Source organism: Lissotriton helveticus, chromosome 2_1 (assembly GCF_964261635.1).
Source record: "Lissotriton helveticus chromosome 2_1, aLisHel1.1, whole genome shotgun sequence".
Lineage (NCBI taxonomy): Eukaryota > Metazoa > Chordata > Amphibia > Caudata > Salamandridae > Lissotriton > Lissotriton helveticus.
The window spans coordinates 1,526,490,150-1,526,511,560 of record NC_136059.1 but is presented as its reverse complement, the minus strand read 5'-3'; the positions used below and the strand labels follow the sequence as shown (position 1 = coordinate 1,526,511,560).

At 46.6% G+C, this 21,411-nt stretch overlaps 1 protein-coding gene across 2 annotated transcripts in view; it reads right to left on the bottom strand.

Annotated features, from left to right (window-relative positions):
* Positions 1–21,411, bottom strand: part of LOC144818764 (zinc finger protein 713-like) — a 137,605-nt gene that overhangs the window by 80,889 nt on the left and 35,305 nt on the right. For both annotated transcript variants that reach the window (XM_078676493.1, XM_078676492.1), the window contains exon 2: positions 19,233–19,359. In XM_078676493.1, coding sequence (XP_078532619.1) covers positions 19,233–19,359 — 127 coding nt within the window. The remainder of the gene's footprint in view (positions 1–19,232; positions 19,360–21,411) is intronic.

Genomic DNA, 21,411 nt, shown 5'->3' with positions numbered 1-21,411 from the left:
GGCGCAGAGATTATTACAACGCCTAGTTAGCAATAAACGGCTTGTAAATATCAAGAAACAACAGCACTACATTTGTGCTACTATTCTGGATCCACGTTACAAAAAGCCATTGTTTGGCAAAGTAATAATTCCTTTTGAAACATCAGATGTTACAGAGTACAAAGGTTGGCTAGCTCAGTCAGCCATTCGTTTTGAAAGAGAGCGGAAGGAAACTGTACGAGAAGACAGTACTACTAGTGATTCAGCAGGCCATCAGGCGTCCCAAAAAAGCACTTCTGCATCTGTGCCTCTGGCAGAAGTGAGTGACTTTTCCACTAAGCCGTTAACCACACCAGCTACCGTATCATCTGCACCAGGCCCAGGCGATATGTCTGAAGCGGATTGGCTAAGTGAGCTAGGGTTTCCTTGTCCCAGAAAGGACACAGAAGTGCAAAGTACAGGAATGCGGGAGGACATTCTTTCAATGGTGCAGGCCTATCTGGATGACTCAACAGCGGTCAATATTACTGAGGACCCATTGGCGTATTGGCATGGGAAAAGAAAAATATGGCGAGAGCTCACCAACCTGGCTATCAATTACTTGTCTTGCCCACTCGCAAGCGTGTCTTCAGAACGGGTTTTTAGTTCTGCTGGTGGCATTGTGACTTGCAAAAGGTCCCGCCTCTTGCCCGCAAATGTGGAGCGGCTCACCGTGATAAAGATGAACCAGCACTTCATACCACCAGATTACAAAGTACGAGAATGCACGCAGGAAGAAGAGGACACCGACCTACCTGAGGAAAGTTCTCCTCAGTTACCAGAAGTACAACCGACTGATGAATTAGCAGAGTATGAGGACGAGTTCTGCTTCCCTGACAGCGAGTTCTGAAAATGAGTCAATGATTCATTAACTGTAAATTTAGTCCTCCTTATTCACTTTTATTCCTGTGTGTCTGTCTTTCTTTGTTTGTTTAGCAAGTGCTTCATCACATTCACAACAAAACTGTAATCACCCCATCACAAGCAACAACAAGCCCATCAGCAGAACTGTCTTGATTTTGATGCCGCAGCATTCCTCATGTTCACAACAGTTAGTTGACAAGAACTCAGTCCTGGTCGTCTATCCTCCTCCTCCACTCATCCTATCCATTTCCCGTAATGCTGATGCCTGGATTCTGCACAATGAAGAAACTTACGTTGAGTCCCCTAAAGAGGGACTGGAAGTAGTGAGTCCTCATTTAAATACATTTTGCTAAGTGTGACTTTTTTTCCCCGATTTGCATTTTTGGCTGTTTGGGGGTGTCAAACTTGTTTGCGCTTGGGTTTACGGGTCTTGGCTGGGCCATTGCTGGCAAGGTCTATTAAGGGATGAAATTGGCCAGTTGTGGCCCTGCTGCAGAACGCTTTAGGACTCTGTGAATTCCAGGTGGAGCCAGCCCTCAAACACAAATTACAGGTAAGATAAGCGTTTGGATGGGAGGTAGTATAATGGAGTATTCAGAGAGGCGAGAGAGTGACAGTGGTACTAGTAGTAAAGTCCTAGGGCTCTTGAATTAACAAACTCTGCGACAGGCATTTACTTTGGAAAACATTTGGCCTATTACACGTGAACGTTTAGGCGTTATTATTGCTCGCTTGCCTGTCTTAGGGGTGCTGTCTGTGGGGCTTCTAGGTTTTTGTGGTGTGTGAGCACCGCTGCCACATTTCTAATGTTGATTGCTTTTGTTTTGCAGAAAATCCACGCCAGGAAACTCCAGTTGTGGCCCTGCTGCAGAACGCTTTAGGACTCTGTGAATTCCAGGTGGAGCCAGCCCTCAAACACAAATTACAGGTAAGATAAGCGTTTGGATGGGAGGTAGTATAATGGAGTGTTCGGAGAGGCGAGAGAGTGACAGTGGTACTAGTAGTAAAGTCCTAGGGCTCTTGAATTAACAAACTCTGACAGGCATTTACTTTGGAAAACATTTGGCCTATTGCACGTGAACCAACACGAGGACAGTGTTCAGTTAAATGAACTTACTGCAAAACCACCACCCACCAAGCTCAAAAGTAGTAAAAAAACAGGTATGCTCAGATAAAGTTTGAAAAAGTATATTTATATCCCTAACAAAATAATGTCCTGCAAGACCCTCCCTAACCCCAACAAATAAATAGTCCTTCAAAAGTCCCCAAAAAACCCAACTCCCAATTCCCACCCCCCAAAAGTCTCTAAAAAAGGGGCAAGGGACACTCTAGGGATGCAAGGTGTTGAGTTTGGCCTCCAGGGCATCATGCCTTAGGGCCAGGGCATCGTACTTCTCCTGGAGGGTGGCGTGATCTAAGCGGAGGCCCTCCACCACATTCTGATACTCGTTCCATTTCTGGACCTCCGCCTCTAGGTCGGACACTCTGCGGAGTGCACGGCGCAAGCGAGCCTTAACAGTACTATGAGGTGCAGCCTTTGCTGCTCGGCGGTGGCGTCTTCCAGCACGGCTCCGGTTCGCTGGAGCAATGCGCTTACCGGCAGAACGTGGGGTCACGGAGGAGGATGCAGATGTTACATTTGATGCACTGGAGTGCGTGTCGTCCCCCTCCATTTCCACCAGCCGCCGATATTGGGCAACAGTTGCATCCAGCCTCCGTTGCCGGGCCAGTACAGCCTTCATACTCCTGCTCGGTGTTGAGGTTTTAGTATGACCAACTATATGAAGAAAGAAAGACATAATCTGTAACCAATGTTCTTTAAGTATATGATTAACACAAAAAGATTCAGCAGGAAGTTGTGTCACAGTACAACTAGCAACTAGCCAGCGCAGTACAAAACTATTCAGGCCAGTATCATCGGCGTCCGCAGGGAGGGGCAAGGGGGGGGGGGGGCGCTTGAATCACCATTTCCCTTCCCACAACTCACTTGTATCCTTGGTTTGGTGCTCTTTCATATGAAAGAGATCTGGCAGAAGTGAGTGACTTTTCCTCTGAACCGTTAACCACACCAGCAACCGTATCATCTGCACCAGGCCCAGGCGATATGTCCGTTTCCCTCTCTCTCTCCGTCTCCCTCCCTCAACCTGCCTCTGGCTCCCTCCCTCTCTCTCTCTCTCTCTCTCTCCTTCTGTCTTCCTCTCTCTCTGTCTCTGCCTCTATCTGTCTGTCGGTCCCAGCCTGCTGTAATTACCATATTATAATTTGTCACTGGGCCACCGCTGGATACACATCATATCCTATCTAAGAGTCAGATAGTACCATGATCCAGCTTACCTGTACTCGCCACCGTCTCCTTCCTCACAGTCTGTACTTCTTGGTCCGACTCCTCTTGCGCCGCATTCTCCCCATAGCGGTCCTCGGACTCAGAGTCTATGATCACCACCACATCCGAGCTGGCCCCGCCACCAGATGTTCCACCTACAAAGTAGATTTAAGAATGTTAGATTACACCACTCACTAGTATTTGGTCTAGGAATGAAGAAATGTGAAAACAACAGAAAAATTAATTGACTGTCTACTCTAGTCTAAAGTAAAAATGTCCATCCTTCCAGGGAAGGTTGTTGTCTTGCTGCATTTTTTTGTCATAATTGATGAATGCTTGATTAATTTTAACACACATCATTTTTCTCTGAACAGACAGAAACTGGACTTCTAAGGACAAGAGCAACATCAACTTCAAACCAGGTGAAAGCTCGGCTCGACCACAAGAAATGTGTTCCATTACTCATCAACTCAGCACCAAGCACTTTTCCATTTCCAACTAACTTTATTTTAATATATGTGTTTACTTAAACTTTTAATAAAGCTTTTAAACTTGAATAGACTCTGTGGTTTTTGGTCCTCCAGACTAGAGTGACTGAGCGAAAGGTTTTGCAATTTTTGCAAGGAGGATTCCGTGCCGCTGACACTACCAGGTTTATACAGTGTGCCAAACACGCCACTCTGAAATATTATTACTCTGGTCTTTGGTGTCCATAGTTCGGTTTGTGGAGAATTGTCCCTGCAACAGTAGTATTATTGATTTTGCTCCTATCGAAACACTATTTCGAAAAAATTAAATTAAGAACGCTTGGACAACAATAGGTCCTCTATATTTAAATGAAAACTTACTGGGGCCAGCAAAGGAGCACTCGCCGCCCTGGCCTGCATCCTCCTCCTTTGGAGCCACTGCATCCGCTTTTTCTGTCCGCTTGCCCCTGGGCGGACCTGACGTACAACATGAAAGAATGAACAGAAAACATTGATGATTGCTGCTTGTCGATGTCCTTGTCAACCAATTCAAACATTTAGAAAGAACAAGAACCAACTATTTCGTCCGAAATGAGGGCTACAAAGGAAGGACTGCACCTGAGCCTCTACTCTAGGGGCAGATTTACAAGCCCCTTGCAGCTCTTTTGCTCCGTTCTTGCGTCACTTTTGTGACGCAGCGCCACAACAAGAGAGGCGCCATGGTGTGGCGTATATTAACAACGTGACGCATATGAGAGATGCATCCCATTCTAAAGCCCTGCGCCATTAGGGAGCGTTCCAGCGCAAGGGAGGGCGTTCCTGCGCAGGAACGCATGCTAAAAGTGGCTATGGGGAATATATAAAATTTCAATCAGTCATTTAGGACAATGATGCGTCACTGAAACCCTGCGCCTGCATGAAGCAGACTTACGGCTTGACGCAGCATTGCTGGAGCTGCGCCATCGTTGCAACGCAACTCCATCTATGAGCCGCCTTTACGGCACCGATGCGTAACGCTTCGGTGACGTTTTGGGACCATGGTGTGTAAGTCGCATTGTAAATACGGCGCACCATGGGTGGTGCTGGCGTGCCGCACACTTTGCAGGGATGCGCAGGTAATTGCTAATCTGACACTTAGGGGCATACTTACGAGTTCTGAGCTGGACACCTCCAGATGTGCACCTGAACAAATGCGTAACGCAAAACTAACCTTACGTCACGGCAGATGCGCCGCAATTACAATGCGGCAAACCCTGGCGCAAGGGTAGGCAGATGCGTGACGCATCTCGTGACGAAAGAGAGGCGCATCTCTACAGTCGCGTCGCAGGCGCAATGCAACTATAGCAATGCTCAGGGCTGCCCAATACTCAACATACCGCATCAGTCCTTACGCCTGCTTCAAGCAAGCAGGCATAAAGAATTGACGTAGCAGCGTCGCGGAAGTGCCTGCATTAAATCTTGTAGATTTCACGCAGGCACTTTTGCGAGGCGCACAGCTGCCTGACCGCCACCCCCCACCCCCCACACCCCCCCCCTGCGTGGGAACGCACCCATTGTGATGCAGGACCAGGCCTTAACGTGGCGCATCTCCCTAGATGCATCACGTTCTACATGACTCGCAGGGATGCGCCACGTTTACGTCGCTGTGCGTCAGGTAAGGCAGCGTAAACGTGGCACAAGGGGCTTGTAAATCTGCCCCTTTGTGTCTAGCATTACGCAGTTCTGTAAAATATACTCATACATTACTCAGCCCAATTAAATGAACACAAAATAGAAAACAAATAAGCAGTGGCACCGCCACAGAGAAGAAGAACAGTGCACCTGAAATGCACAGAAGATTTTGAAATATTAATTTACACCTCCTATCAATGTAATCAGCAGCATTATTGCTCTTTGTAAAAAAGTTAAAGCAAACATTTGCAATATATAACACAGTCACACAGAGCAGGAGAAAAAACAGAGTAGTGAGTGATGAAAAAATTGCTACTACTACTCACCAAGCCCGGGGACCTCCACTCCCAGCACGTCTAGCAGGTCGCACTCTCGGTCCAGGATATCGGTCCAGCGGTGGGTCACTTGATTGTAGGTGCGCTGGACCCCCGTGATGTTAAAAAGGGCCCGGCACACCTGCCCCCACCGCTACCGTCGCTCCTGGCTGTTGGTATAACCAGCAGCGATCCTGCCGCCAGCCGCGATGGTCCTGGGGAGACGGCGCTGCACATAAAAAACGAGTGAGCCCACCTCCTCAGGGCTGAAGATCTCCCGGGGCACCACCATTTCCGCCCTCAAGCGGCCACACGGGAGCCGGGCACGGGCTGCGGTGCCCGTCTTGGCCAGCTTGACAGCTGTCTTCACCATGTTCTGGGCAGGTGTTAGCAGTAAGGAGACAAAATGAAAAAGAATAAGAGTAGGGAAGAAGGAAATACAAGTTTAAAAAAGTAGTTGAAAAGTAAACAAAAGTAGCCTAAAACACAAAAATATAGACCTAGAAAAATAGAGGGATAGAAAAAAAGTTAAATAGATCAAAAAAATATCAAAACAAGCAAAGGATGGCAGAGATATAGAAACACCATACCCAGACACATAGGAATGAATGAAAAACAAGATGGCGGCCCGAACACGTGCGTGTAAGTAAGTTCGCACGCGATTTCTCTCGCGAACTCGTGCGAACTTGCGTTCGCAAGGCGCTCATTGCGCGAGATTACACATAGCGGGCGGAAACGGAAATACGTCACGCAACCAAAATGGCGGCGCCCATACTCAACCTTGGGGTAACTCGCACGAGTTTGCGGCTTCCACGGTCGATTTCGCACGACGCCGCGCCTCGCGAATAGGGCGAAATTATCGAAAAACGAGTTTTGCAAAAGCAAAACCAACGAGCAGGTGCAAAAGTTCGAGCTCATCATTTGTAACCATTTACCTGTAGTGCTTCCTGAAGGGGCCCTCCAGAATCCGGTTGCCTACTTGCAACTATTGTGTGACCCTGCTCTGACAGTCACAGAATAGTTACAAGTATGCCATTGCATCCTGTTATTGCAACAAAAAGGAAAGGGAGCAGACAAGCAGGTGCCAGCCTTCATTAATGTCAGTTGGGGCAGGGCAGGTGTTGTTGTTTGCAAAACTTAAAGCACTTAGCAGGTGTGCTTGGCTTTGCCACAATAATGTACACTCACTGGTCAATCAGAGGGTGTTGTGATGACACCGAGGGTGGCATGGGTGTGCCAGCCAGAGGGTGGCATGGGTGAACCAGAGTGCCAGTGTTGACAGAGGATGGCAGTGCTTTGCTTTGCCCCAATAATGTAAACTGGTGAACCAGAGGGTGCTGTGATGACACAGAGGGTGACATGGGTGAGCCAGAGGATGGCATGGGTGACCAAAGAGAGTGCCAGTGGTGACAGAGGGTGGCAGTGATGAAGAAAGCCTTGCAAACAGGCTGGGCACGTAGAAACAACAAGTTCGCAAAACTGGCGACCCGACAAGTAAGTTCGCAATTTGCGAAATTGTACAAAACCCTCGCGAACTAGCAGAAACCCGTGCGAACACACCCCCCCAAAAAATACGCAAATCCGCGAGAATTCGCGGAATTTGCGGATTTTCGCAATCCGCAAAATCCGCCCATGCTTAGATATTATCCTACAAGGGTGTGGAGTGGCGCTGATGATGAAGCATGTCACGATAAAGTGAGTGAGGCATCTACGCCAATATATCTGGAAACCTAGGTGGTACAAGGAAGAATATTCTGCCTAGAATAGGATCCATACTTTTCTTTCTCTACCTATTCCAGTTACTCGTGTGTGTGACTAGTGATATTTGGGAGAATGAAACTGGTCTCATAGTCTTGTACTGATGTGGGTGTATGAGTCTCCAGGTGCTATACATGGAATACACTTCTTAAAGTTTTCTAAAAAATAAATCGGTGTGCTGCTCTTGAAAGGGGGAGAAATCACCCACCCCATTTATCAATCAGAATGATTGAAACAATATTTTTACCAACTTCAAGGCACACAACAATGCATTCAAAGCTATATTCGATAATTATTTCATTGCAAATAAAAATGCTGGGATTCTTGTTTCTCCTATGATGTATTCTTTAATTCTTTTTAGCCATACGCCAACGCGTTACATCGCAGCGGGGGAATCACCCCTTTGCGACTTCCTCAGGGCTAAAATATACCAAAAAACCTTTGTTGTAATACAGATATAGTATATATTCTTCATATACGGACATGCTTGGCACCCGGTGCAAAGGCACTATAGACAATACTATGCCTAATTTTTATGACAGCCTAAGCCATCACCAAACCCTTCTAGTCTCATAGTATCTCGCTCACCATTTTTGTGAGAACAGCATTACATTTTAGGCACAATTTAATGCCACATAATGTATCGACCTTGGAAGGATGAGGGGCTGTGGCTAATGCACACAGATCTCTTCAGTGGGTGAAAAAATAGTTTCATATCGGTTTTATATTTTTAAGTCGCTGCATATAGATTGAATGAGAGGGCAACGATGATTGAATCAGGAGAATATGTAGGCAGGTATGGAAAACAAATGGCAATAAGAATAATGAGCAATCATAGAACCAGCCAATGGCGAATGTTATTTGCAGAACATTTTGCTATTTGATTTAATCCATAACCGAAAACATAATACGCGATGTGAATACCTATTTGCATAGCTGATAAGTCTGTATATGTATGGGCAGCTTTTTGTATTGTAAATAGAGTGCAGGCACAGAATAATTCCCCTTGTGGCTTCCAACCTGCGCTTAAAGGAAGCTTTCTCGCCCCACCATTTGGGATCAGAATCTATTTATTTGTTTATCGGTGTCTCCCTACTATTTCCTGCTTTACAATTACTGAGCAATGAAAAGGGCCATTCCCCCTCGGATGCCCGAGCCTGTGCCAGGCAGTACCCTGCAGTGTACCGGGGCACTGAAAGGAAGTTGCAAAACAAGCAGAGTTAAAGAAGAAAAGGCGGCAGCGAACTAATATACAAATAACACATTGTAACGCAATCTACTAACTTTAGGGAGGGGAGAGGGACTCAGCAAAAAACAATCTGGCGACCAAAAATAAATAAATCACAATTTGTGACCCATTGGGCTGGTCACTGCTTCCTGAAGACAAACAGGTGAAGGGCCACAGACAGGGGTGACATGGAGGGGGATGGTGGGGGTACCGGGGGGGGGGGGGGGGGGGGGGGTCGGGTCTCTTCCCGCTAAAGCTTGGACCCTGGACCGGACGAGTAATTACAGCTAACAAATGGTAGAACAAAGGGTATGACGGAATCTGGCAGGGTTGGGTAAGGTTCAATCCCACAGAAACCGAAAACTATGCAGTGCAAGAGGGGTGCATGGCATGCCAGAGGCGTCAGTAACATTTGCTATTACAGTCAGTGGTGTATGCCTCGTGGAGTTTACGCACTATATAGGAGTCATTGTTTTCCACAGCAATTTTTTTTTTACCTGAATGTTTCTGCAGCTGCCTGTTGCAGTATCAATGTATAATTTCCCATAGACTCACTCAGGTGATGCAACTTCACAGTCTATGGATGTAAAAGATTTTTTTTATTTCAGTAACATCTGATTCTTTTTATTTTTTGAAAATGTAAATGCAGTCAGTACTAACAAATTAATGCGCTTGCAGTATTCAAAGTATTTAAAAGTAATGGGTCGAAATGGTGTAAAATAAGCAAAATGTCTCCTGCTGTCTTGGATTATAGCGCGGGTTTAGATAGTGAGGTCCGCTTGGTAATTGTATCCCATGCATGTTGGTGTGGGTAACAGCAGAGAGATTTCTTAACGCAGCACGTTTTACTAATGAAAACAAAACAAATGTGCTATCCTACATGTATTCTGACCTTAACCTTAAAGGCTCTTCCCTCAGATGATGACTAGATGCGGCACTATAAAAGTTACTAATACTACAATAATTTATTAATCAATGTATAATGCACTGTTCCGTTTTAATTCTGAGGCAGCTAAAATAAAACGTATCTAGTGGAATGAATGACAGAGGCCTTCTAATGGCACCTAGTCTATGAGCATAGGTAGGAGTTCAATAATTAATTAGAAATACACTGCCAGAGAGCTTAGACAAAGCATGAGAGTGTCAATTATTCAGAAATTAACTAAATGTGCATTTATATTTCTAGAGTTCCACTGCAACACCTATATTAAACAAGCATTTGCAATGCAATAGGTCTCACATTAGAAAAGTTTGAGCTACTGGTATTGTAAATGACACATTTTTATTTATGTGTTGGTTTTGAAAATAGCGTAATTAATAGCTGTGTCATTTACAATGCCAATAGTTTTAACTTTCGTGAATGTGACACCTATAGCATTTGTAATGCAATATGTGTTTTATTTATGTGACTTAGATGTATTGATATTACAAATAACAATGTACCCAAAATAAGCTTCACACATTCACCAGCAAACTAAATGATACATTCCTTTGCAAGGAAAACATCGGTTTATATCGCACCTTTGTGAAACTCAAGTTACATTTAAAACATAGTCACAGACACGTTTACCACTGTACTATTTTCTAGTTGGGGTTGCAGCTGCTCTAAACCTGCCGCTTTGGGTTCCTGTCGGGTTGTTTGAGAGGGAGAAGGCGGCGGTAGAGCGAAACACTCGCAGCACGTGCATTAACCCCCTGCGCTATGTGTCCGGCTGGCGTCAGGCGCTGCTGGGTATAGGCTCCGGTTGTGGGTTCACTGCAAGGGCTGTTCGTGTCACCGGGATATAGGAGGGGTCGAAGGAGCATAAAAAAGTGAAACAAGGCACAGTCACGAAGATGTCTGCTGCAGCCACTCGACCCCGCTGATCTATCCCATCACTGCTTCCGGGATGGGGCTGCCGGTGAAGGATCCGCACTGGGCTCCAGTCGCCGAGTGAGCTCAAGGGGAGGGGCCGAGGGAGGGACCAGAGACACACAGACAGGCACATTCACACACTTGAGTTTTATGTTGCTCTAGCTAGAAACACACAATTAGCTTAATGAAATAGGCCAAACCATTTTCCAAAGAAAGTGTAACAAACACAACAGAACATATTATTAACAAGTCACTGAATTCACCTGTTTTTTACCCCAGAAATGCAAATATTACGTTTTCCGCGCAGTGCGCAAGACATATCCGCAGAGCATCCATCTCAAAGCTTAGTGGTTGAATTAAAATAATGATTGGTTGATGTGATCTTGTGAACAAGTATTGAAAATACCGCGTGAAACCCGTCTCCTGTATGGTGACGTGTTTCCGGCTGCCCAATCAATGACTGCGAAATTCAAGGGTCACTGAAGCGCAGGTTCGAACTGAGAAACAGTTTTATTAAAATGAATTTCCAGCAGTCTGCACAGCTTTCAGTCAGGACAGACAACAAGGCGCAGGGAAAAATGTAATCAAATCTAGAACAAAAGAAACTAGAAGCGATCCTGAATTCACCCGGTGAAGATCTCAAAGTTTAACATAGCTGTAAAAATACATATTTATGAATCCAATTATCATCGTTTCCACCGTGGTTTATCGGTTAAATTGGCCAAGACACTGTTAATTTAGAAGCTCAACAGATTATCAATTGATACATTTGCTACACAAATGTAACTATTGTGAGAAGCAACATAATTATCCTACATGTTTAAGTAAACTGCCCTCAGCATTTAGAAATGAATACTCACGTAAACTAACAATTGAATTTAGTAAAAATAAATGGCTGTTTCGAAAACAACTGCACTGCGTTCATTTTGAAGCAGTCGATTGAATGACGAATTTAATGGAATTACTTGATTTAATAGTTTAAGGAAACAAAGGCTCGCTGCGCGCCCCAAATGTAAAATGTTTGTTCGAGTTAATTGTCCAATTCAATGATTTGTCTGCAGTGGCAGTAATATACGAACCTTGGGTTTAATCCCTGCACGTGAAGTGTTTTACAGTTTGTCCGGACAATTTCGTCCAAACAGGTTTCTGTTCTCATCTTTTGCAGTTACAGTTCAGTTGCAGCTGGCAGCAAAAATAATTTAAATGTAAATCGCAAGAGGCTGTGCGCACAAGAAAATGTAAGGGTGCCCGCGAGTGGTGTGCGCGCTGCAAGGAAGATTCAAAACAAGCATTAGAAATGCAATCGGGCTCGGATTTATTTGAGTTTGAGCTAATGGCATTGTAAATGCCAATGTCTTTTTGCCATGTGTTATGGAGTGTGTGCATGTGGTGTGTAGGGGAATTATGTGGGTTAGATTGTAATTTTACCAATGGTTGCATGCTGTGCTTTAGATGAATATGTTTAAAAGTAAAGTGTATCATACAGCGATTGCTACAATAGTTAATTGTGGATGCGTTAACAATTGATGCGTGGACTGATGGCTGTTGGTGTGTGTGTTTGGTGGAAGAGTGCACTGGCGCCTGGAGGTGTGTGTGCCTGGTGGAAGGGTGCACTGACGGCTGGTGGGTGTGTGTTTGGTGAAAGCGTGCACCGACGGTTGCTGCTGAGTGCGCCTTGTAAAAGCATGCACTGACGGCTGCCTGGTGTTGTACGCCTGATGGTGTTTGTGTTTGGTGAAAAAGTGCATTGATGCCTGGTGGTGTTTGGCCCTGGTGAAAGCATGTACTGACGGCTGGTGTTGTTGTGTGTGTGGTTGTGTTTGTAGTGGTGAGTCTGTGGGGGTGAGTCTGTGGGGGTGAGTGGTGATGAGTGTGGTGTGTATGAGTGGTGATGAGTGTGGTGTGTATGTGTGGTATGTGTGTGTCGTGTATGTGTGTGTGGTGTGTATATGGTGTGTGTGTGTGGTGTGTGTGTGGTATGTGTGTGTGTGGTATGTGTGTGTGGTGTATGTGTCTTCTTGTGTGTGGTGCTATGTATGTGTGTGGTGGACTTACTTTGAGTGTTTGTTTCCTGCACACTCACACGCTGCCCCTACACATTCACACACTGCTGACACTGCACACTCACACTGTTCACCCTGCATAGTCACACAATGTTCATCCTGCAGACTCATCTTGCACACTCACACAATGTGCACCCTGCACACTCACACAATGTGCACCCTGCACACTTACACACTGTTCACACTACTCACACTCTGCTGTCACTCTGCTATCAGTGTCACTCTGCTATCAGTGTCACTCTGCTGTCACTCTGCTATCAGTGTCACTCTGCTGTCACTCTGCACTCACTGTCACTCTGCACTCACTGTCACTCTGCACTCACTGTCACTCTACTGTCACGCTGCCCTCACTGTCACGCTGCCCTCACTGTCACGCTGCCCTCACTGTCACGCTGCCCTCACTGTCACGCTGCCCTCACTGTCACGCTGCCCTCACTGTCACGCTGCCCTCACTGTCACGCTGCCCTCACTGTCACGCTGCCCTCACTGTCACTCTGCCCTCACTGTCACTCTGCCCTCACTGTCACTCTGCCCTCACTGTCACTCTGCCCTCACTGTCACCCTGCCCTCACTGTCACCCTGCCCTCACTGTCACCCTGCCCTCACTGTCACCCTGCCCTCAGTCTGCAGTCACTGTCACTCTGCACTCAGTTTGCAGTCACTGTCACTCTGCTCTCACTGTCAATTGCTGTCACTCTGCACTCACTGTCACTTGCTGTCACTCTGCACTCACTGTCACTTGCTGTCACTCTGCATTCACTGTCACTTGCTGTCACTTTGCATTCATTGTCACTTGCTGTCACTCTGCACTCACTGTCAAAAGCCCTCCTACCCCAAATAAAGATCAAAAACTGATTTTAACAGTGGGTCAAATATGTGCAGCAGTGGCGTTCAGCATTTGTCCATAAGTCGGATTCATGGAAGTTTGTTAGTTTAACTGCTAACCAGGTAAAAGAGTTCGATTCTGATCAATTGCATATAAAATCATTTTACCTTTGTTGCCTTAAAATCTGGCGCGGTTTTGCCTCTTGGGCCTACTTTGGACACCCATGTTTAGAACGTGCTGCACAACTCGCACTCGTCGTGCACGGCTCGAAATTAAAATTAGGAACATAGAATAATAAGCCCAGAAGCCATGCCCACTACTCTAGTTAAATCAACTTCTCGGTTTGGCACAAATGGCCATCTTTGCCTCCTTGCAAGGCATAAACTTAAGAATGTAAATGCTGCGTTTATGTAAATTTGTTTTTTTCTTCAACATTACTAATCCTTTCCCAGCCTTCACAAATAAATAGGTCTAAAATGCCGTGGAATTATGTTGGTTTTAAGTACATTGTATGAGAGCAGGAGTTGTTCGTGTAGGTATTATAAATACAGAGCTGGGTGCCTGCCAGAACGTGTTGAAAAAGAACAGCTGAATTTTACCCTCAAACTGCCTGGATTGCGCCCAGAATAAGACAGTTCTGTATTTCAAAGGCAGCTGAAAGTTATTAATGCTCCTCCCTTCCAATAACACCATGGTGTGGATGGCTTCCAACTTGGGTATGGGGGGGGTAGGGGCGGGGCACTTGGTATTTTCTCTTTGATGGTACGCAGAAACTGGTGGTTCTGTCTTTCGAGAGTGACCTGAGGCGCCCTTTTCAAAGTGAAGCTGGACTGCGCGTGCAGTAAATGGGGAATGTATACAGAATACCGGCCTGCTTCAAGGCGCTACAATAAAATGCCGCTGCCTGGAGGGAGGGTGGGGAGTCTCGCGGCGGCGGTTGCTCTCATCTGCGGGTGTGACAGCGGGTGGACAGGGGGCGGGTGGTCGGTGGAGGGCAGCGCCCAACTTTTGGCGGGAGAGGCTCAAGCGAGGGCGCTATACTCACCCTCAGGGGGGGAGGTCTAGGGCCCCTCGGCAGCCTTATCCTATAGACATATGTACTGGGCCCTGGAAGCTCCTATATGAGGATGGCGAGGGGCTTCGAGGTGCTTAAACGTAGTCACTCGCGCATCCCACCATCAACGGGGCTCCTACTTCGTGGCGTCGAGGACGCATGGCGAGCCTCTGGTAGCCTCGGCCACACGTTGTGATCTTGGGCAAACCCCCGTCCGTTTATTTCAATTTGTAAAGGTGCGGAGAGAGCTTTAAAACCCCCCAGGATGCAAACTCGGGCCACAACATGACAAAATGTCGTCGCTTTCACATTGTCACGCAGCCGTGCTTTTTGTTCGCCGGTGCCCTTTGAGGTTTAAACGCACCCAGCCCAAATTAGGCGCGTTGTGGTTGTTTTTGGCTTCATACACGACGAGAAAACTTTAATTGTGCCCGAAGGCTGAGGTGCAGCTGCTCTGTTTGACACCAGTCAGTCAAAACTCTCACCCATTGGAAAAGAGGTAGGTGCTTGTGGGCTCAGTGCGCCTCAGACCACACAGTGGAGCCGCTGTACTCCGTGCCTTCAGCCGCTGCCACCTCTCATTGAGTACGTGACCTTTGCCCTCCTCGAATCTACACGACCCGCAGTCACTACATTCCTGACAGACATTCAGTCAAGGATTTGTAGTGGCACCACTCACCGGTGAGGATTTCTACGCGCTGACACAGTGTAGATGGAAATTGGTGAACGTGCACCACGCGTCATCAGCTACTCACAGTTTCACTAATATCTGCCAGTAGGGAGCGCAGCTGCGCTGTTCACCAGCGGCGTGGTCAGCTCCAGTCACAAGCGACAGAACGAATGAACAAACCATGCCAACGAACCACCAGGTGATTGTACGCCACGGAGCACACGAGGGGGCAGCTGCGCTGGTCGCCACAGCTGTAGCAAAGTTTCACTATTGCACAGTTCACGAGGGCGCAGTCTCACTAGTACCCAGCTCACGAGGGGGCAGCTGCGCTGTTCTGTCGCCATCAACTGCACCAAAGTAACGTCTGTATTTCGATAGCGCCCAGAAGCAGGAGGGTTGTCGTTCGATACTGGTGCTTCTCGTTTGCATAGCAAGTGGTAGGCAGGGTGGGCCGAGCTTCGCCGATACCGATGAGGGAGGGGGGCGTGGGCCCCGTGTCTTGCTGTCTCAGCGCCGGATGAGTGAGGCTAATGAAGCCCTTTCCCGGCCTGGCATGCAGCAGCAGCGCGCGGAGCGCTGCTGAATGGTGAACGCGCCCGGCCATCTGGATTCACTTACGGAGGCACCCTGACAGCTCCTAATTATAATTAATGTACTTCTTTGCGCGAGCACGCACGAAAAATGCCCAACATGGCGTCCGAAAACTACATTTACCCTATCACTTCAAGCCTATTAAAACGACACCACAACGAAGACGAATCACTGGCCAGATGACAGAACACGCTAAGGAATGTGTGGAATTTGTCTCGCCAAAGCCCTAGGAGATACTTTTTTTTTCTCTTCTTTAACATTAGGATCTCGAAACTCCTCCCACTTACGTGGGCGGAGGCCTCGCCCTAAAAAGCGTAAATTCTACCAAACGAAGCCTAAAACAAGCCTAGTCCCAAATACTACGAGCATAGTTGAAACAAGAAGCGCCCACCATTAATCAATAAGGGCATCCTCCCGGGAGAATTGTGCATGAGACACGCCCGCCATTAATTATTAAGGGTAGCATCCTGAGTGGGGTGTGTGGGCCGACCTGAGAATGCTGAAAAGTGAGACAAGGCACAAGAGCACAGAAACCTAGAGTAAAATCCCACTGCGGTGATGAAATTGCAACAAGGCTCTAAAAACCTATCGAAATTAGAAACATTCCAGTTCTGTGCTGCACCCTCTCGTCCAATCAGAGACACGGATGGAGTGCCTGCGTCGCTGTACCTAGCAGTTCTAGAGTTTCGTTTTGGCAACTCACTGCAGACAGAAATCCAAAATACCTTCACATACTTAGAAATACACTGATTGTTCGGAGCAAAATGTGAACCTTCCACATCTGGTTTTCGTTTCGGCTTGATAAATCAACAAAGCTCTATTTCTTAGAAAATGTCTGAAAGCCTCAAGTGCATGTTGGGGGTAGAAACGTTTACACAGCAGTTTCTGAAACAACAAGCCGTGAGCGTGCACTCTCCCGAACTTCCGGTCTTGGGATGTGCACGCTCACGGCAGTCGTGGGGCGGGACTTCCGACTTTGCGAGAAGCCCGCGCCCACAGAGTGGATGGCAGCAGAAGTCAGGAGAGGCGGCTGAGGCGGTAAGTGGGGCTTGGCTCCTGTGTGTGAGCGTGTGTGTATGCAGTGTGTGTGTGTGTGTGTGTGTGCGATGGCGGCGGGGGGAGGGGGGTCTTTGTATGTGTGCGTGCGTGAGTGTAGGTGCGCTGGTCTGTGTGTGGGGGGGTCTCTGTGTGTGCGTGTAGGTGCGCTAGTGTGTGTGTGTAGGTGCGGGGACGGGGCGGGGGGGTGTGCCTGTGTATGCGTGTGGCTGTGTATGCGTGTGGCTGTGATGTGCGCATGCGTGAATGTGGGTGCGCGTGCACGCAGTGTAATCCAGCCGAAGAGAAGCTCGTGGCAGTTTCTGGTCCTTCATTCCCCCGAGTCAGCTAGCTATAAGTCTCCACCTGGACGCATCCTTTGGATGCGACTTCCAGGCGCGACCTAAAAACTAAGGCATGGCACGAAAAGTCACTTAATACCAGCACCATCTCTACACTGTCAACCCCCCCCGAATAACATAGCGTAAGTACGGTAACATTAATGCACCACAGCACACTTTTGCGCGTGTGCTGCATTACACTCACTTATTCACCTTCTTTGGTCCTGAAGAAAGACGCAGCACCTCATGTCGAGGCTGAAACATGTCGACCATGTAAGGGGGATAAAGAAGATCAATCATATCTTCACAAATATCCCCTCGGTTTTTAACCGTGCCCTAGAACTCAAGAATAAAGGTAACTAGTGAGAATCTCAGAGGTACTTTTAAAACCACACCCTGAGCACTCCCTCCTGACTCTAAAAAACAAAAACCCGCTCTGCTGTAATTCAGGCGTTGCAGCACAGCTGGATTGCACTCGGCAGCCCGGCTTGGAACCCAATGATGAAGCATGCCACCAACTAGGTTGGTGGGTGAGGGTTCTTCAAAAAACCTTAATGGTTTTTCCCATTCCAGTGTATGACAATGCATCATCCTAGAAGTTGGATCCCCTATAGGGTCCGTCCACGTTGTTTACTGATTAAATCTAGGGAGAAGGACGTTCTCCATATTTTCCTTACGCTCTCTTTGTTGTTATTTTATTAGAATATGGGACAGAAATTCTAAGGGGCAAACCACTCTCTTCAATCACACTGGGCAGGGAAAAAGTGTCCTCGAAAAGGCATTTAAACCCATATCATATGATATATACTGACATGTCTTGCTTTTTAACACAATCCCCAAACATTTTATCTAAATATTGTAGCATTGGTGGCTGCTTGTTATGGGGACCATGGGCCACATTATACATAAAGTGCTTTTTCATTGTTTGCGCTGGAAGTACCTTTAAAAAAGTGTGCCAGCGTAAACAATGAAAATGCGCTCTATTACAATGAATGCGCTGACCCCAGGTCAGCCGTGAACTGGTGCTGCCCCCAGGGCAGCGCATTCAGGTGAAAAACTGAGCCGCTGCTTTACAGCCGCTCCGTGTTTTCACAGTGCAGGCGGAAACCCGCCTGCACTTTTGGAGGGGATTAGAGATGTCTCCTCGGTCCACTGTACCCCCTTTCCCAGTTCGAGGATTGTCATCAAGGGGCGCACTGACAGTGTGCCACCTAAAAGGTGGCACACTCTCAGTACGCCTCCAGAGGGCTTCTTTGCCTCTACGTCTGTAATAGGGCGCTGGCGCAGAGGAAAAGGGATTCACTCATTTGCATGGGGCACACCCCCACACAAATTAGGTAATGCCCCCTTCAAAATAACGCTAGCACTTTATATAATACGTCCCCTCGTATATTACACATTTAAAAAATCAATACTTTTGACCTGATACTGATAACTGAGGTTCACTTGAATATCAGGGCTTCTACGCCCAGGGGCTTGAAAGGAACAAATTGCGGAATTATTCAACTAAAACAACAAACCCCCAAATTGTATTTCCTTTGGTTCCTTGCCGACTTATATGCAACAAACATCTTGGCCACCAAAACATTTATTCAATGGTAAGCACAAAATTTTGCTTATAAACTGGCTATATTTTAACTCAAACACAAGATTTTATTTCCTGTTGGCACTGTAAAAAATAATAAGTCGTTGGGTCGACTCAAATTTTGGCAAAGTCAATCAGTTGTCAGTTGCCTCTTCCACACCCATCCCCAACCACTGTAGACCCTGGTGGGTAAACCAGTGCCTCTTTGGATGCAGGTAAAGCTCTGCTTCAGTTGCAGGATTGTCTAAAGACACCTTGGTTCTCAGAAGTGTAGGTGAGGAAACAAAAAGGACACCAATAATTATGACTCAGTTACCTGCCTGGTGCATCCTGTGTGCAAGAAAGCTACTTTTATTTAACCTGGTGCCGCAGATTTGCGCATATAAAGACTGAATCACTAGTAGCATTGGTGTCATGGCTTCTGGAAGCTGAGACATAACAGATGTATGTAGAGAATATCTTAAAAAGTAGAAAACTGAGACATTTTAACAAAGGAATAGATTGTTAATAAGCAAGGTTCTCTTCATATACTGTAAGACTTTCAAAATCTAGTTAAACTTAAACTTTACCTAGCGAGATCAAAGCCTGTTGAATCTCTTTCATCACATTCCTGTAAAGATCCTTCTGCCATTCATATAACAGCTTCCACTCCTCTTCGTTGAAATAGGCAGCAACGTCGCAGAACGTAACAGGAGTCTAAAAGAGCAATGATAATAAACCATAATCAGCTCCTTTGTTCAGTTACATTTATTAGTACATTAATAAATGTATATGTGATGTTAAGAAGTTATTCCACCGCCTTTCAGGGTGGTAAGAAGTCAAAAGATCGGATGGATGTGAAAAACAAGCAGAAATATTCACACACCTGCATGCCAAGAAGGCATGTGCATAACAGAAACAAACATGGCATAGCCAAGGGGAAGAACAATGGTTACTTACCTGTAAACAGGTGGTTCTCCAGTATTGGTGTCTTTCATAGATTCACATGCTTGAATATTCCCCGTCGTCGAAGTGGGAGTCTCACGGTAAATAAAATAGCAATAAAATACTAATAACATATGTATGTACAAACATAACACATAAAATACACATTAGAAAAGGTAGTAAATACCCGGAGATAATTCCTACATAGGAATACATGGTAGAGAGTAAAAACACATGTAACATATTCCTGTCATTATGTTAGTCCAAACTACAGCCAATCAGGTGCCACCACCCCTCCAGAACCTTCTCCTCAGAGCTCAGTCCCTCAGATTTTCGTAGCACAAGAGTGACAAAAGAGTCTATGAGGAGAAGCGAGCCTCTGAGGGGAGGGGGGTGGGTAGCATGTAAATCTATGAAAGACACCAATACTGGAGAACCACCTGTTTACAGGTAAGTAACAATTGTTCTTCTCCAGTATTAGGGTGTCTTTCATAGATTAACATGCTTGAATAGAATAGTGAGCAATAGTAGCCAATCAAGGCTCAAAAAGCCATGCAACAGCATGGAAGAAACTCAATGAGACCATAATATAGTCATGCAAGTAATAACAGTAATCATATAAAACCATAATGGAGGAGGGAAGACAGAGGCTCACCTTAGTTAAAAAGACTGCGAAGCACTGCCTGTCCCACTGCTGTATCTGCTTCGTTGATGGCACCCAGGCAGTAGTGTTTCGTGAACATATGCCTGCTGGACCATGTGGCTGCTCTGCAGATCTGATGAAGCGGCACACCGGCAAACAGGGCAGTAGAGGATGACATCTCCCTGGTGGAATGAGCCCTCACTGAAGACTGAAGAGGCTTGCCAGCTGTCTGATGGCAGAAGGCAATGGCCGAAGAAATCCAACGTGCAATAGTTGGCTTGGTAACAGGACGCCCTTTGCGCATGCGTCCATAAGCAATGAACAGTTGATCGGACCTGCGAAAGGGGGCCGTCCTATTGATGTAAAATTTAAGGCATCTTTTAATGTCCAAAGAATGTAAGCGTTGCTCTGCCGGAGATTGAGGATCGGCAAAGAAGGTTTTCAAGAAAACAGGTACATTAATATGGAAATCCGTGGGCACCTTAGGCAAAAAGGTTGGGTTGGTGCGAAGCACTACACAGTCCGATTTGAATTGGAGAAAAGGAGGCTTAATGGTGAAGGCGTGAATATCACTCACGCGTCGTGATGCGGTCAGAGCAAGGAGAAGGGCTACCTTCCAGGTCAGAAACTTTAATTCCGCCTTGTGGATAGGTTCGAATGGTGCCTTCATTAGTTGAGCCAAGACGACATTAATAGGTGGGAACTTCCGGAACAGTCCTTTAAAAAATTGGCGAATGACTCTGGAAGAACAGAGCGAGGAGGAGTCATCCTGATGGAAACGAGAAATTGCCGCCAAGAAAACTCGCAAAGTAGAAATGGGAAAGCCCTGATTGAGCCAGGTGCAAAAAGAACCGGAGCAGCTGAGTCGGAGTGGAATGAATAGGATGGATATTAGCAGCTGCGCACCAATGACAGAACCTCTTCCACTTAAGCTTGTAGGTCTTAACTGTAGACGGAGCTCTGGCCTGAGCGAGAATGTCTCTGCAGTCTGACGAAATATTCAAATGGGCAAACTCAAGGTGCTCAGGTTCCAGGCTGATAATTTCAGAGAGGAGGGGTCCGGATGGCAAATCTGACCCTTGTCCATCGTGAGGAGATCTGCTCGAGGATGAAGGAGGATGGGCTTGCACTGGGATAGAAGAAGCAGCTCAGAGAACCATGCCTGTCAGGGCCATATGGGG